Source organism: Microtus oregoni, unplaced genomic scaffold (assembly GCF_018167655.1).
Source record: "Microtus oregoni isolate MIOR12 unplaced genomic scaffold, Mior012 000020F_ref0000438, whole genome shotgun sequence".
In the NCBI taxonomy this organism is placed as follows: Eukaryota; Metazoa; Chordata; class Mammalia; order Rodentia; family Cricetidae; genus Microtus; species Microtus oregoni.
In genome coordinates, this window is record NW_024543079.1 from 36,330,849 (window position 1) to 36,349,447 (window position 18,599).

At 39.5% G+C, this 18,599-nt stretch overlaps 1 protein-coding gene across 2 annotated transcripts in view; it reads right to left on the bottom strand.

Moving 5' to 3' along the window:
- Positions 1 to 18,599, bottom strand: part of Atrn (attractin) — a 151,521-nt gene that overhangs the window by 27,661 nt on the left and 105,261 nt on the right. Inside the window, exon 25 of one of the 2 annotated variants that reach the window (XM_041670851.1) lies at positions 3,731 to 4,902. The exons of the other annotated variant lie outside the window; for it this stretch is intronic. Coding sequence (XP_041526785.1) covers positions 4,882 to 4,902 — 21 coding nt within the window. The 3' untranslated portion in view covers positions 3,731 to 4,881. Of the gene's footprint in view, positions 1 to 3,730; positions 4,903 to 18,599 lie in introns of those variants that run through there. 2 annotated transcript variants of the gene reach the window in all.

Genomic DNA, 18,599 nt, shown 5'->3' on the forward strand with positions numbered 1-18,599 from the left:
GACTGGTAAGATATAATACTTAGAAAGACCTACTAATGAAACTAGGAAAAATATTCACACAGACAGAGGAGGAATAGCCCAAGTTTATTAGAAAAACAAGATTATACAAGGCCCAAAAGAAGCCTTCACTGGCTTTTTACAAAAACTGATTTCAACTGTAAATAGAATGATATCAGATCTAAAAATTAGACAAACACTAATTGAATCTATGGCTTTAAAAAATGCTAATTCAGAATGTAAAAAGGTGATTAGGCCTTTAAAGGCAAGATCAGTATCAATAGAGTGGATCATAAAATCAGGTGATACTGGATCTCACACTTATGATGATACTTGGACAGGAGAAGTGAGTTCTAAAAATTTTAAGAAAAATCAAAAGGTTAGATGTTTTAAATGTGGTAAACCAGATCATCTGAAAAGGGACTGTAGGCAAGGCATTCTTAAGAACAATGTTTTTTCTAGAGACAATCCAAATAGAAGGCCCTAGCCTTCTGGAATATGCAGAAGGCACGGCAAAGGCCAGCACTGGACTAATGAGTGCAGATCAACATGGGGCAGGGGCAAGGTAAATCTTGCAGGTACCTGTGTCAAATTTGGTTTAATTTTCCCTGTTGCATGGGGGCAACTCCTCCACAGGGCAATTAAAAGACTTAATTGCCTGTTGTGAAAAACCCTACTGCTGTGGATGACAGAATTGCCTCATTTGATAAAACAAAACTTACAGAAGAGAGCATAAAACAAGTATTTTGGCAACTGTCTATAGATGATGAAAGACCAAAGTTAAAAATACAAATAAGGCCGGGCGGTGGTGGCGCACGCCTTTAATACCAGCACTCAGGAGGTAGTGGTAGGTGGATCTCTGTGAGTTTGAGGCCAGCCTGGTCTACAAGAGCCAGTTCCAGGATAGACCCCAAAGCTACAAAGAAACCCTCAAAAAACAAACAAACAAACAAACCACAAAACAAATAAATGGCACTGAAATTGAGAGTAGACATAGGTTTGGTAGACACAGGGACAGATTTAATAATAATTGCACCAAAATCTTGGTATTCAAATTAGCCTCTTTAGGAGGTAAATGTTCAGCTTCTAGGGATTGGAACTTTATCTCACATAAAACAAAGTGCAAGAGAAGTCAAGTGTACAGGGCCAGAAGGAAGGATAGGAAAATTAAAGCCATACATGGCTAACATAGCAATAAATTTATGAAGACATGATGTTACAGCAATGAAAAACCCAGATTAACATTCCTCCAATCTCAGAAACAAACCATAGTATGCTTCTGAGAAAAATATTAAAAAGCATTATCAAGAATGGTTACTGAGTATTCAGGCTGTATATAAGCAGGGTATGACAGCAGCTGATCTTTCAAAGGTACCAACAGCCCTAACTTTAAAATGGTTAACTAACAAGCCTGTCTGGGTGAAACAATGGCTTTTGACATCATAGAAATTACAGGCATTAGAACAGCTGGTATAGTAAGCAGTTAAATGCTCAACATATTGAAAAATAAACCAGTCCTTGGAATTCTCCTATATTTGTCATTAAAAAGAAATCTGAAAAATGGAGAATGGCAACAGATCAAAGAGCTATTAATGAGGTCATTCTGTCAATGGCTCTTTACAGCTTGGAATTCCCTTGCCTTCTCTATTACCTAAAGGATGGTCTATTATAGTGATTGATGGGAAAGACTGCTTTTTAACCTTTACAAGAACAGGATAGAGAAAAGTTTGCTCTCACAGTGCCTACTTTTAGTAATTCCCACCCTGTTAAGAGTTATCAGTGGAAAATTCTTCCACAAGGGGTGTTAAACAGCCCTACCTCTGTCAATATTCTGTCAAACAGTCACTGGAAGCAATTCATAAAGTTTCCTCAATCTATATTTGCTGGTATATGGATGATATTTTACTAGTTGATTCAAATATAAATACTTTAAAGAATATGTTTGAAGAAGTAAGGAAAATTTTGCCTTGTTAGGGATTATAAATTGCTCCTGAAAAAAATACAGACAGGAGATTCTATTAAATACTTAGGATACATGAGGTTTACAAAAATTCAACCATAGAAAGTACAAATCATGAGAGAACAATTGTGAATTCTTGATGATTTTCAAAAACTGCAGGGAGATATTAAATGGCTATGGGCCACATCTGGATTGACAACTCGAGAGCTCGGTAATTTATTTTAAACCTTTAAAGGTGACAGGATTTAAATAGTCCAAGAAAACTATCAGCTGAGGCTGACAGAGAATTGGCTTTGGTACAAAACAATACAGGATGTACATGTGGATCATTGGGATCCAGAGCATGATCACATTATGTTCATTTTACCCTCTATGCATTCCCCTACAGGAATTTTAATTCAGAGAGAAAATAATATCTTAGGATGTATATTTTTTACCACATAAACAGAATAAAATATTAAAGACCTTTGTAGAAAAGGTTTCTGAAAGAAAAATGAAGACTTTGCCAATTAGTAGGAATAGACCCAGTAGAAATTGTGGTGCCTTTTACTAATGCTGAAATTTTCTAAAAATGGGCAGAAAATGAACACTGGCAAAGAGTTTGTAGTAACTTTTGGAGGGGAGTAGTGTAGGAGGGTCTTCTTTCTATGTGTTGCTTTCATTGGTTGAATAAAGAGACTGCCTTGGCCTTTTGATAGGACAGCCTTTAGATGGGCGTGGTAGACAGAACAGAATGCTGGGAGAAAGGAGGCAGGGTCAGAGAGAGCAGCCACAGAGCCAGCCGCCAGGTCAGACATGTTGAATCTTTCCCGGTAAGCCATGACATGGTGATGAAATACAGATTAATAGAAATGGGTTAATCAAGATGTGAGAGTTAGCCAATAAGTGGCTAGAAATAATGGGCCAGGCAGTGATTTAAATGAATATAGTTTGTGTGTTGTTATTTTGGGGATTAAGCTAGCCGGGTGGCAGGATGTGGCCTGTTGCTCCTCTTACAAAAGGGGACAGATTAGCAACAAATATAACAAAGCAAGAGACTTTAGTTTATAAAGAGAACTAATTGTATCCTTCCTCACATTGAACAGGGTCCACCAATTTCAGGAGCCCCTACATTCTATACTGATGCAAATAAATTAGGAAATGCAGGTTATAAGTCAGGAAATTTAAATAAAGTGGCTAAATCCCTTATGATTCTGTTTAAAAGTCACAATTCTATGCTATTCTAATGATATTATTAGATTTTCCAGACCCTCTTAATATAGTTACTGACTCTCAATATGCAAAAAGGGTTATTTTACATATTGGAACTGCTGAACTTATTCCGAATGATCCAGAATTAACTTTGTTATTTATTCAATTAAAAGAAATAATCAGAGAAATTATCTCTTATATATAACACATATCAGATCCCATACGGGTCTACCAGGCAGGTTCTTTAGCACAAGGTAATGATGAAATTTATCAGCTATTGGTAGTAAATGCTCTAGAAGCCTCAGAACTTCAAAGAAACATCATGCTAATAACAAGGATTTGAAGAAAGATTTTTCTATCACTTAGTAACAAGCCAAGGAAATTATAGGGAAATGTCCTACTTGTTCTTTGTATAACCAAACTCCACTATCTGCAGGAAGTAACCTAAAGGGTACTCAAAGAAATGAAATTTGGCAATGGCTGTGTTTCATTTTATAGAGTTTGGAAAATTAAAATATGTTTATGTAGCATGGACACATATTCAGGATTTCAATAGGCAACTGCTTTAAGTTCTGAAAAGGCTAATTCTGTAATTACACATTTATTAGAAGTTCTGGTCATTATGGGAATACTTGTACATATTAAGACTGACAATGCTCCAGCATATGTCTCTAGTGATACGAAACAGGTTTTTCATATTACAACATAAAGCATATTACAGGTATATCACACAATCCTACAGGGCAAGCAGTTATAGAAAGTTCTAATTACACTCTAAAAAATATGCTTAATAAATCAAAAGGGGAAATAAAGACCCCCACAGATAGACTGCACAATACTTTATTAACTTTAAAATTTTAAACGCTAATGAGAAAGGAATGACAGCTGCAGAGAGACACTGGATAATAGAAAAAAAAAACTACCGTATTAAATCAGCCTGTATACTTTAAAGATGTTCTGACCTCAGAATGGAAACCAGGACATGTGTTACATTGGGAAAGAGGTTTTGATTTTGTTTCCACAGGAGAAGAAAAGCTATGGATACCATCAAAGTTGATAAAGATTAGATACAGACAGGAGAGACCTCTTCATTAGAAGAGGTAACAGTTTATCAAACAGTGTGACCATTCAATACAAACTTTTTTTTTTTTTTTGGTTTTTTGAGACAGGGTTTCTCTGTAGCTTTAGAACCTGTCCTGGAACTAGCTCTTGTAGACCAGGCTGGCCTCAAACTAACAGAGATCCTCCTGCCTCTGCCTCCAGAGTGCTGGGATTCAAGGTGTGCACCACCACCTCATGGCACAAACTAATTTATAAGACTAACAAATACCTTTCATTTGATCACATGACTTGCCAAAAGGGGAAACTCCCCAAAGTCAGTGTTAAGGCAGGGTTTTGTTTTTGTTTTTCCAGGAGAATGAAGGCATCCAACTAAGGAATCTGAAGACCACTGGACAAATGGGACATCTGAAGAAAAAAGGATGAATCATCCAGAGAAAATGCCCCAAGAAAAAAGAGTAAAATGGACTAATAGTATATCACATTTCCAACAGGATAAAATTTCATAAATCTTCCCAAATGTTTGTTTCTGCTGTTCTCTACAAACATGTAATACAAATGGTCTTTTTGCAGTCCCAGTTCAATTAAAAATTAAAGCTGGCTTTGGAGTTGGAGCATGGCTCTCTCCTTCTCTAAGTCCAAGCATGTTGTTAAAGGAAAATCCAAAATCTCTGTCACACTGTCACAACAGCCACCTGGTATGGGACAGAAGAAAAACCAAAATTAAGGGGCTAGTCTATTGCCACTAACTTTATAATCCTTTGGTTTTATTTTGACACTTTAAAGCTTTTCTTAAGGTATAAATATTACCTCAAAATTTACAAGATTGATATGTATATATGTATTAAAACTTTCTGTCATGATGTTATGGACATAGAGAATACTAACTAATTTTAGAAAAAGGCTTTCATCTAGCTTCCTGTACATGATTTCAGGCTTGAGTCTCTATCAGACAACTAGGAATTAAGTTTGTATACTTCCAGATCTTCTTAATTAATTGTGGCCCTTTAACCTCTCTGAGCTCTGCTGCATATGACATTTAAAATATTTTAATTTTTTGCAGTGAATGTGACCATTCCTAACAATGACCTTTGAAGTCTCCAAACTGAAAGATGGGGGCCCCATAACAATGATTCCACCTGGATTGTGGTAATGTCACAAAGCTGACAAATACCATCCAAAGATCAGCTTTGGACTACTAACTGCTCCTAGGTGAGATGGTCCAACTTCATGCACCACTCCAGCCAAGACTTCAGATAAGCCCTATACTTTCCCATTACATGGAGACTGGCAACAAATGATACAGCTAGCCCTCCCAAGACTTGACCATTATCTCTATTTTCTCAGGGTCCCCTAGAGATGCTGTTGTCCCCCGGACAACTGAAAGCAATCTAGAATACACAACACCCACATTCCCAAGAGGTGGGGTGGGTGGTTTTTGATCATTCAATGAGTTATGGATATTTGTCATTATTTAGGGGGTTGTTATTGGTAATGGTCAGGAAAAAAGCTAAATAAAGGAGATTAGATTCAAGAATCTCATTCTGAAAACAAAATGGGAAATATAGAAATGATAGGATAAAAGTAGATTATTGAATCTACTTTTAAGCTAAAACACAACTACTAGTTTTAAATATTTTACACTGGCATGGATTTTTGTATATTGATTCAAATTTAAGGCTATTTTTGTTATACTGTATATATGTTTCTACTTTTGTTTAAGGTATTTTTGTATATTGATACAAATTTAAGATTATTTTTGTTAGAACATACTATGTATATGTTTCTACTCTATGTCTGAGGTATTATACCTGTGCAGCTCATGTAACAATTTAATATAAATTTCTAGTTCTTGAAAGTTATTATTATGAGCTATTTAGGATAATAAAGAAATGCAGGTTAGTAGTTAGTCACCTATAACAAGCAAACTTGTAGTCATGTTAGGTAAGTTTTCAAGGTCAACAGTTATATTTTAGATAGGTGGTCTTCAAACACTTCAGAGACCTACAAAATATGGCATTTAAGATGTTTTAACACCATAAGGCTTTTCATGACAATGAGACACATCTGCTTCTGGCAGCATTAATTTACTTCAAAAGGGGATGATGGGCATTGAAGAATCTCCATATGGAGTTGCTTTCTTTGTAGCCAAAGTTAGCAACTAGGCAAAGAAACTGCCCTTGCCTCAACTGCTGACAGTATGCTGACCAAGTTGGACATGCAGGAGACAAAGACTGCTGAACTTTGCCAAGACAAGTTGGGACAGTCCTTCAAAATTCCTGTTTCACAGAAAAGTCTGTCAGATATTCTAGTCCTGAAGGTCAAAGATGGATGCCCCAATGTTACAGAGTAACCTTCAGTGACTGTCCAGGCAGTCAGCTGTTTCTGTCATTTCTATAATTTTGGAAGTTGTTTGCTCTGCACTTTCTGTTTATTCAAATAATATTTTATCCTTCTTGGGTCTCTGATGGAGATTGAAGACTAGATAGTTATAGTTTTACAGTTTTCCTTGTTACCAAATTCAAAAAAAGAAACTCAAAAAACAAAGTATATAAGGTTGACAGATATAAAAGTTTAAATTGTTTATCTAAAAAAAATGTTTTGAGGTCTTAAAAAATAGTTTTAGGTTGGTAATACAAGTTAGGATAGTGAATTAGATACAAAACTTTGACCTAGCCAAGATAGGATAGATAATGAAGTATTTTCTCTAAATTTGCCAAGAGCAAATGGACTGAGCATTGTGGCTGTAGTTCTTACCTGATAATTGTTCTTACTGTATACAGTTTTTATGTGTCAGAGTTAAAACCTTTATTTAGACAAAAGGGGGAAATATCGTGTGATATTTTGATAATATTCTGATGCTCTCAAGACTGCCAATAAAATTTGCTGTGAATCAGAGAGCAAATCAGCTACTGAATCAGGTACTAGCTGACCAAAATTAACTACAGAGGTTTTGGAGAACTGAGAACAGAGAGACACAAGAGTAGTAGGGTGGGGCTTTGAGAAGGTCTGGGCCTTTTTGGATAAAGGAACCAGAGAGAGAGAGAAAGAGAGGCGGGGGCGACTGGTTGCTTCTGCACTACTTCTCTAATCATTTGGGTTCCTACCCTGATATCTGACTCCAGAGTTTTTATTGATAAAGAATAATTAGATAAACACTTCAGATAAGGATGTGAGCTCTCAGCAACTCCTCTCTACAATGCCTGTCTTCCTGCCGCCATGTTTCCTGCCATGATAACTATTGATTATAATCCTTTGAAACTGTAGGTCCTAATAAATGCTTTCTTTTATAAGCTGCCTTGGTTATGACATGTACATAGTAAGAGAAAAGTAACCAAGACATAAGTTGTCCCAGGAAGGGGGCTATTGCTGTGATAGATAGAGCTGAGCAAGCTGCTTTTGGGGGAATGTGAAAGACTCTGAGACTTTGGAGTAGAAAAGCAGGTAAATGCTGTAAGTGGGGTTTACTGGGTCATCCTCACATCCTCATAGGAGCTGGGAAGAGAGCGGTGCTGATAGTCGTGAGGCACAAGAGGTTTCAGAGGGGAGCAATGTTACCAACTGGACTAGATAGCACTTAGAATATCATGGCAATAATGTATGTGCTTTTTGCCCCTGTCCTACAAATTTATCTGAGTAAGTTGAAAACGCTGCCCAGCTAAGCTTCCAAGTTGTAAAAAGAAAAGTCCTGAGGAATTTCCTGCTTGAAAAAGCAACAAAGGCCATTGTGTGAAGCTGTGAACGTGAAGCTTGGATTGCATATGAGATCCCAAGTTGTTGGAGATGCCAGATCCATGAGACATCTACTAAGGGGAGTTGCAGACAGTGACTAGAACCAGTGCAAGAGAGAGAGGTGTGCTGCTGTCAGCAAAACTGGAAGGTGGGAGTGAAAAATTCCTGAAAAGAAGCTGGTTTTGCCTGTGAACCAGGAAACAAACAAACAAAAACCAAAAACTCCTGGACGAAGTCTGTGTCTGTAGAGACTGGGACTAACTGGAATCTCAGAACTGTGGAGAGATTGGAACTTTGTAGCTTCAGAGGCTAATTATTGTGAGCTAGTTCTAGCCTTCTGGAACAGCCAGCTGTTCCTGCCCTACTCTGTATCTGAACTAACACCTGGTGATAATAAATAAAAACCTCTTCGAAGCTACTAACTTAGCAAAACACTTGCTTCCACCAATCTAAGTTAATGTCATCAGATAACATCTTGGGCCTACAGAGTAGACAGACACCTCCTCCCATCTTGTACCCGCCTCTCTGATGCACCCACCAATGTGTCTTAAACTTGCCTTATTTATAATTTTCTTTGTTCTGTAAAACTGTACCTCCCCCCACCCCCCAAAAAAACTTCTATGTTGGAACATGGAATTTGGGGTAACCTAAATCTGTGTTCCTGGGTCATGGTCACTTAAATGACTCCAAAATAAAATATCTTTTGTTCCCTTTAAGATGAGAGCTGTGGTTTTTACGTCAACAAAGGAAAGAATTGCCCTGCTAGGTTTCGGTCTTGCTTTGGTCCAGTATTTCCTCACTTTGCTGCAATTCCTCCCTTTTGGAATGGTACTGTCTTGTGCCATTGTATGCTGGAAATACGTGATTTGCTTTTTGCTTTTGTAAGAGGTTAAACAGTTAAGAGATTGCCTTGAGTCTCAGAAGACACTTTGGACTTTTTTTTTTAATATTTATTTATTTATTATGTATACAATATTCTGTCGGTGTGCAGGCATGAAGAGGGCACCAGACCTCATTACAGATGGTTGTCAGCCACCTTGTGGTTGCTGGGAATTGAACTCGGGACCTTTGGAAGAGCAGGCAATGCTCTTAACCGCTGAGCCATCTCTCCAGCCCCACTTTGGACTTTTAAACAGTTGAGACTGAAAGAATATAGGGACTTAGGAAGTTGGACTAAATACATTTTGCATTATAATGTGATCCCAAGCCTATGGTGCCCAGGGAATGAATATAGTAATTTGAATGAAAATAATCCCATGGGTTCCTCTGTTTGAATATTTGGTCCCCAGCTTTACAGAAGTATTTGGGAATGACTAGGAGGTATGGCCTTGTTGGAGGAAGTATGCCACTGCCTTGAAGGTTTCAAAAGCAAAACAACATTCCCAGTTAGCTCTGTCTCATAGTTATGTCTCAAGATGTGAGCTCTCAACTACTGCCCAGGCCATTCCTGCCTATCTGTTGCCATACTTTCTGCCATCGTGATCATGGGCTTTAACCCTCTCAAACTGTGAGGCCCAAATAAATGCTTTTTTTTCTATAGGTTGCAATAGAAAAGTAACCAAAAAAAAAATCCAGGTAATTATATATATACTTGGTTAAAGTATCAAAGAGTATAGGTGTGGTGCTGGAGGAATGGTTCAGAGATGGTTAAGAGCACTGGCTGCTCTTCTAGAGGACCCAGGTTCAATTCCCACAGCCAACTTATCTGTACTATAACTCCAGCTCAAGGGATCTGACAAGTTCTTCTAGCCTCTGCAGGCACCAGGCATGCATCTGGCCCACACATACATGCAGGAATAACACCCATACACAGGAAATAAAAATAAATATTTTCTTTTAAAATGCTATTTAAAAAAAAGTATAGCCAGGCCTGCTGGCATAGTCCTATATTCCAGTTAGAGAGGATGATGTAGCAGTATGGCAATTCAAGGCTAGCTGGGTTGTAGGGGAGTTCAAAGGCAGCCTGGGCAACTTAAGAGACCCTGTCTCAAAATAACATGTAAAAGAGGGCTTGGAAAGTATTCTCAGAGGTGGAGCACCATGCTCACCCTTAAATTAAGCCCTAGTACCAAAATAAAAATAAATAAACAAAAAAGAACCGAAAGGCTAACCATCAGGCTCAGTCTCTCTCTCCCTCCCCCCCCCCTCTCTCTCTCCCTCCCCCCCCCCCCCCCCCTCTCTCTCTCTCTCTCTCTCTCTCTCTCTCTCTCTCGGCACTGAATCTTCTGGAAGTGGAGTTACAGATGGTTGTTAGCTGCCACAAGGGTGCTGGGAACTGAACCCAGGTCCTCTAGAAGAGGAGCAGCCAGTGCTCTTAACTGTTGAGTCATCTAAGCAGCCCCATGTTTTCATTATTTTCTGGTCTACTGACTTTCAGCATCCTCTGATCCCTTCCTGTAATAGAATTAGGCTCACAGTCTCCCTTCCTCCCAGCAGAGTGCATCACTGCTACTGTCAGCTGGCTTTTCTAAGGCCACTCTAAAGACGATGCTGACAGACAGATGTTCATATAGCACCCTTGGATATGGAAGGGTGTGACTATTATCAGACAGATGCAAGAGCAGGAGACAGTGCAGCTGTGCCCACTGGAGGCATCTTCACAGGCCTCACACTACTATCTGAATCTGTAGATAGGAAGCCTCCTGTGCTGGCTAGTTTTATGTCAAGTTGACAGAAGCTAAAGTCATCTGAGAAGAGGGAACCTCAATTGAGAAAATGCATCTATAAGAGCTGTAGGCAAGCATGCAAATCATTGTCTTAACTAGTGATTGATGTGGGAGGGTCCAGCCTATATAGCAGGAGGTGTCATCCCTGGGCAGGTGGTCTCGGGTCTCTAAGAAAGCAGGCTGAGCAAGCCAGCACCCTCCACAGCCTTTGTCGGCATCAGCTCCTGCCTTCAGATTCCTGCCCTGTAAACCCTTTCCTCCCCGAGTTGTGGCGTTTTATCACAGCAATACTAACCCTAACTAGGGCAGCCAGTTGCTACTTTTACTAGGTAGGTAGGCTAGTTAAGGGAGAAGGGGCTCTGATCCTGATTTCTGATATTTCTAGAGTTTGCTCTGAGCATAAAACCCTAGGAAATGCCATGTGCTCACAGAGGAAGAGGACAGTACAGTTTTGGGATACACCGGCCTCAGAGGCAGGCCCAGGAGAGGTATATTTCCAATGATATCACAGCCTTATTTCTTGTTCCATCCCATTTGTCTTTTTTTTTAGTTATAAGAAATTATAAACTGTAAAAAAGCACAGAGAATAATCACTCCAATGTGTTCATCATGCAGCTTTAATAATTATCAGCTCATGATAAAAATGTTGTGTGTGTAGGTGATGTAAGCACTCTATCACTGATCCATCAGCCTGGTTAATGCCTGGTCTTGTTTCTCTCTCTCTCTCTGAAATGGTTTCTCACAGTGTAGCCCTGAACTCACAGAGATCCACCTGCCTCTACCTCCCTCTTAAGATGTACACCACCACACTGGGACTTGTTTTACCTGTATTTTATCTGCTTTTACCAAGACAGCATCATTATCGTCATTTGTCATCATTATCATCATCACCCAGACAGGGTCTCTGTACCTTAGCCTGGCCTGGAACTTGCTATTTAGCTAGCTGGCCTTAAACTTTTGGTGATCTTCCTGCCCCATTCCCTCTGACCTCCACAGGCATGCAATCCTCCCCACAAAATACATACATAAATAAATAAACAAGCCCTACACCAATGCAAGCACTTCTAGTTAAACACAGGGCACAAAGAGAGATTTGAAAGTAAGAAGGGGGATTATTGGGAAGAAAGGATTGGGAATAAGAGGACAATAAGGGGACAGGATCAAAGTACATATTGTGAAACAAAGAATTAGTGGCTTAAGAACACTTTAGTGTTTATTTATTTATTTATTGGTTTGTTCATTTGTTTGTTTTGAGACAAGGTCTGTGGTAGTTTGAATGAGAATGGCTCCTATAGGCTCACATATATAAATGTCTGTTTCCTAGCTGGCGAAACAGATTGGTGAAGAGCTACAAAGTGTGGCCATGTTGGAGGAGGCGTGTCATTGGGGTGCACTTTGAAGTTACAAAAACCTTCATCAGGCTTGGTCTCTCTCTGCCTGCTGCTTGTGGATAAGATATGATCTCTCAGCTACTGTTCCAACTCCACGCCTGCCTGCCTTGTTGCTGTCATGTTCCTCTGATAACCATAGACTAACCCTCTGAAACTGTAATCAAGCCCCCAGTTAATACTTTCTTGTATAGTTTTCTTGACCATGGTGTCTCTTCACAGCAATAGAAAAGTAGCTAAGACAGGGTCTCATGTAGCCTAGGGTGGCCCTTGAATTCCTGATCCTCCAGTATCCATTTCCCAAGTGCTAGGTTACTGGGTATACCACCACACCAAGATTATTTATTTTTATTTAAAGATTTTTAAACATTACTTTTAACCATGTGTATGGGTATGTAAGTATGCACATGTAAACAGGTGCCCAAGGAAGCCAAAGGTGGTAGACACCCCTGGAGCTGAGTTACAGGCAGCTGGGAATTGAACTCTGGTCTTCTGGAGGGCAGTGTATACTCTTAGGCACTGGGCCATCTCCCAAGCCCATTTTCCAGTCAGGGTCTTACTCTGTAGGCCAGGTAGGCCCAGGACTCAATATGCAGCCCAGGCCTACCATAAACTCCTAGCAATCCTTCTGTCCTGGTTTCCCAAGCTCTGAGATTATAAACTACCACAGGCACTACAATTTTGTTTTTAGAGTATTATGACTTTATAATTCTTAAAATTCCTGAGGTATAGATGATTTAACAGGTGTACATATGTGCATTGCTGGTATACAATAAACATAAAAGTGTGTACTGGGGTTAGGGTATAGCTCATGGAAGAGTACATAACTACCAAGAGTTGGGTTTAATCATCAGCACTGCAAACACATGAGTAAATAAATAAATGTACTATATCTGACTATTCATGACAGCTAAAAACTGAAACACCAAAACCCCCAGAAGATAAATGGGTAAACAAAAGATGGTATAACAGCGATGGAAAGGTCTTCTATTTTAATAAAATACTGAAACAGACTAAACATGAATATTGAAGCCAATCATAAATGACAGGTATGTATGATATTTAATAGTTGACAAGGGACAGAGATATGGGCTACTAACAGGCTTCATTTGGGAATGAAAATTTCTATAATTCATTGTGCGGATAGCTATAGAACTCTATGAATATAATAAAAACCAATGATTTTTTTTTACTTTAAATGGGGTGAGCTGCATGGTGTGTGAATCATATTTTAATAAGCAATGCATACTGAATGAATAATTTTCACATATCCTCTCTTGGATACATAATTCTTTTAGCACTTATAAACATCACTCTAAAATCCAAATGAGTGCCCTGTTTGCAAGGCCAATTCTGTACTGCCTTCCCTTGTGAACACTGGTCTCTTACATGAAACACCCAGTATAGAGGAGGCTTTAACGTTAGTTCCATGTTAGAATAACAACCTCTGTTGTCAAGTCAGTAGCAAGCCAGGGCCTTGCCTTTACAGCTATGGGCATGACAGAAGCCATCTGAGTGCCTGCTTCTGGGGAGAAGAGTGAAGACAGCCTTTAGAAAGCCAGAGCTGACGGAGAGCCCTCATTCACAACCGGCCAGGAAATAGGTGTTGCTGCCCACAAAACGCCCATCACCCTCCTCACAGAACCTTTTCAGGCTAGGTGTTTATTTTTACTTTTTAAATTGCATCTACAAAGATTTTTATAGTTACTTTCAAATTCCTTCAGCAGCTATGGATTTTGATCTGCTCCTGACTAAGACAGGAGCCCTGAGATGAGACACTGGAAGAAATGGAGTTTACAGCAACCACTTGGAAAGGACCACTGTTGGTAAGAACTTCCGGGTAGGGAATTAAGATTCCCTCAGTTACTGTGCTTTAAAAAATGATGCTCAAGGTAAAAAGTTCTGCTTGCAGAGAAATCATCATTTAGATATTTTCTACTGTCTGCATTCAGAATATCTTTGTTTTTATTACTAGCATAGCTGCTAAGTGTAGGTAGGTGTGTGCCTATTTAGAAGCCATAGGAAAACTCAAAGAGAAACTCTAAAAAGCCCCCCTTATTGGGAACATGATACATTCACCCCAAAACGCTCCCTCAGGCTCCACCCACCAAAAAGTCATTGCCAGAAGTGAGAGAGCGGGTGTGTTAATGGCCGAGAGTACCCGGTCTCCTTGCACACACTGAACACAGCAGTTATTTCTACCAGAGGAGAACTTACCTGTGCTTCTCAAGGAAAGCGTGGCGAATTCAATGCTGAGCACGCCATCGTTATTTTCCAAGAACCCCTGAATGCAGCTCACAGGGGATCTTTACCAAGTCACTGATCCAGCCCAGATAAGGAACACCAAAAAGTCAGGGGAAAATTAACACCTCATTCAGTCTTCAATGTAAAATGATTACTTTTTAAAGTAAGTGTGGGCAAGAGCTCCCCCTAGAAGGCCAGCTCTAAATCATGCCAGCAACTTTCAGAAGGTGGAGCCAGAGGGCACTGGCAGGAAGAGACTAGAACTCAGCACTGGCAATACCAAGATGGGCTCTACACAAAGCCCATTCGAGGAGACCTCTTTCCAACTGGGGAAGACAGCAGCAACAGAAGTCAAAATGCTCACTAACCATCTGAAAACTATTGTTTCCTGGCTCTGAGCAACAGCTTGGCACTCAACTGTACTGTCCCCATAATAAGAGCAGTATGAAAACCATCTAAACTCCAATTATTAAGTGAGTTTAAACGAACCAAGTCCAGTGGTTCACAGAGCAATCTGACAGCGGGTGGAGTTGCGGCCCAGCCATTAAGAGTAGATACTGCTCTTACAGAGGGCTGGCATTTTGTTTCCAGTACACACATCCTGTGGCTCAGAAATGCCTGTTAACTCCGGTTCCAGAAAATTCAACACTTCTGGCCTCCTCAAGCACCCACGCACATATGTACATACCTACACACATACCCATAATTCCAAATAAAATAAAGCCTTAAAAATTCTAACAAATGTCTATGACACCCTACTGAAAAGGGTAGGGAGGGAGAGGGAGGTTAATTGTGCTGACTGGAGCCTAGGCCCAACCTTCCTGGGATCTTGGAAGTCATCTAAAGCCCTGCTTATCTCACTCTAAATAATCGGTGGCAGAATGCCTACATAACTCCCACTCCTGAGAGGCACACCCTGTGTATTTCCCTTTTCCTCTATGGGTGAGCATAGACACTTCTAAAACAGACTCAGAAATTGTAAGGGAAACTTGAAGCTTTGGTATGTGTATTCATTTTATGTGTGTATATTATCATATATAATGCTATAACATTTTCAAATGTTTTATATAAATTGAACTATGAAGTATGCAAACTTCTAAAATTTCTTAAATAACAAAATTTCCACAAAATTTACCAGTTGCATGATCAACAGCGCCTCCCTTTCCCTTCCCATTTTCCCCTCTCTGTGCCTGATTTATTTTTTCCAATGTTTTAAGACAAGGGCTTCTGTAGCTCAGGCTGGATCCAAGACTTGAACACACTACATGGCCCCAACACAACATGGCCCCAACTACCATAAATGGCAATCTTTTTGCCTTATTTCCTGAACGCTAGGACTGTACGTGCGCAATCACAATGTCCTGAATGCCAGGACTGTAGGTGTGCAATCACAATGTCCTGAATGCCAGGACTGTAGGTGTCAATCACAATGTCCTGAATGCCAGGACTGTAGGTGTCAATCACAATGTCTTGAATGCTAGGACTGTAGGTGTCAATCACAATGTTCTGAATGCCAGGACTATAGGTGTGCAATCACAATTTCCTAAATGCCAGGATTTTAGGCGTGCAATCACAATGTCCTGAATGCTAGGACTGTAGGCGTGTAATCACAGTGTTCTGAATGCTAGGATTGTAGGTGTGCAATCATAATGTTCTGCAGCTCATTTCTTTTCACCACTGCCAATTATTCCATAGAGTACAGGTACCACAGTTTGTTTATTTATTAAGGAATTACTATTATTTATATTATTATTATTAAGGAATTATTTATTATGGAATATTTGGGTTTCCTCTAGTTTTTGGTTATTACAAATAAAGTTGCTATATATTGCTATAAAATGCTAAAAACATTTGTATATCAGATATTTATGTGACCTTTGGTTTTCGTTCCTTTTTTGTTGAGGAATATAATTGCTGAGTGGTATAACCAGTACAGATTTAGTTTTGTAAGAAAGTGTCAAAACTATTTCCCAAAGCAGCTAAATCATCTTATATAGCCAGCAGCAACACCAAAGTCCTGGGGTTTCATCTCTTTTCCAGTGATTATTAGCTCTAAACATCTTTTCATGTGTTACCTGATATATGCAAATTATCTTTGGTGAAATGTCTCTTTGAGTCATTTGACTATTTTCTAATTGAACTACTTATCAATGCCTCTGTAGTTAAGTTTTGAGAGTTCTTAAATTTTGTTTTGTTTTGTTTTTTTCTTTCTCTCTTTTTTTTTTTTGAGACAGCATTTCTATGTGTAGCCCTGAGTAATTCACTCTGTAGACCAGGCTGGTCTGGAACTCACAGATTTGACTGCCTCTGCTTCCCAAGTGCTGGGATTAAAAGTGTGTGTGTGTGTGTGTCACTACTACCTGGCGCTTGTAAATAATTTTATGTGTTTCCAGTATGTAGCTTGCCTCTTTATCCTTTTCTTTAAAGATAAAATCTATGTAGTCCCGGCCTTGCCTGGAACAGGGTGGCCTTGAATTCAAGCGATTCACCTGTAATACACATAGGCAAAACACTCAAACACATAAAATAAATAAATCTTAAAGAAGATAAAAAATGGTACTGATATTGTCCAATTTATTAATTTTTCTTTTCATGAATTATATTTTTAATATCAAGTCTAAAAACCTTTGTTGAACCCTTGGAGACAGATTCTCCTACTTTTTTTTCTAAAAATTTTATACTTTTATTTATTTTTAATTAAAAAAATTTTCATGCATATGGGTGTTTTATACCATGTGTGCCTAATGTCTGAGGAGTCCAGGGGAGGGCATCAGATCTCCTGGAACTGGAGCTACAGCTGACTGTGAGCTGCCACGTGGGTGCTGGGAATCAAACCCAGGTCCTCTGCAAGAGCAGTCACTGCTCTGTACAGCTGAGCCGTTTCTACAGTCCCGAGTTTATACCTCACATTTAGACCTGTGCTCACACTGAGGTGAATTTCGTATGCCATGTGAAGTTCAGACTGAAGTTTGTTTTTACCTATGGCTGGCCATGTATGTCAGAACTACTTGTTAGAAAGGCTACACTTCTAAGGCCACACACTAAGGCCTTTGCATACTTGTTAAAAATCAGCTGACTTTTTATATGCTTTGATTTTGGGTTCTGAAGCTACACTCCTAGCCTTTTCACTATTCAAGCCTCCAGCAGAACGCCTGAGTGCCATGTTGAAGTAGCAAGCCTTAACATTGGGAACAGTGCTTCCTTCCATTCTATGCTTTTCCAAAACCATTACATCTGTTCTGTAATTTTTGTCTCTTATAAATTCCATAACATCTTTATGTGTATGTATGTGTGTGTGTGAAGTTATTTTACACTGTGGTAGATACAAATAATAGTGTTCATAGCAGTATTATTTTTAATAGTTAGAACCTAGAAACAACCTAGATGCCTCTCAACTGAAGAATGGATAAAGAAAATGTGGTACACTTACACAATGGAGTACTATTCAGTGGTTAAAAGAAAAAAAAACAATGACATCTTGAAATTTTCAGGCAAATGGATGGAACTAGAAAAAAAATCATCCTGAGTGAGGTGACCCAGACCCAGAAAGCTCATTTGCTTACTGGCACTTATTTGTACCTTTGAACTATTGGGAATGATGTTGCTGTGGACATTGGTTTACAAAAATGGTTTATACAATATGAATGACTAAATTCACTTAACACAGGAAGTTTGTGAATATCCAGGGAGAGATGTCAAGGCAGCAACAAAGAATACTGGCGTGACATCTCCATGGGAGCCAGGCTGGAGGCAATACTAAGAAGCACCACCAAACACCAGTATGATTAAGTCACCCAGGAACCTCTGTGGAATGAAGCAAGAAGACAACCAAGGCCAGATTGTAGGCTACCCTAGTGTTTAATGAAGTCAGTTCTCCAAATGAATGATCAGAAAATAAAGGAAAGGAGAAACACAAAGTAGTGACTCAAGTGGGTGGTATGTGACAGGTGTGGGAAGTAAAAAGCTATACTGTGGGCTGATGTGTGAGCAGATATGCAAAATACATGTGCACATGCATACAGAGGCAAGAGATCACTGGGTGTGCCTTCCTCAATCACTCTCTACCTTATTTTTTTGAGACAGGGTCTCTCACTGAATCTAGAGCTCACAGACTCAGCTTGGACTGTCTAGCCAGCAAGCCATACAGATCTTCCTGTCTCCTGCTTCCCAGTTCTGGGGTGACAGGCACACTTTTCTTTTTCTTTTTTCCCTGAGACAGGGTTTCTCTGTAGCTTTGGGGTTTGTCCTGGAACTAGCTCTTGTAGACCAGGCTGGACTCAAACTCACAGAGATCCTCCTGCCTCTACCTACCAAAGGCTGGGATTAAAGGTGTGTGTCACCACCGCCTGGCATGCATGTCCC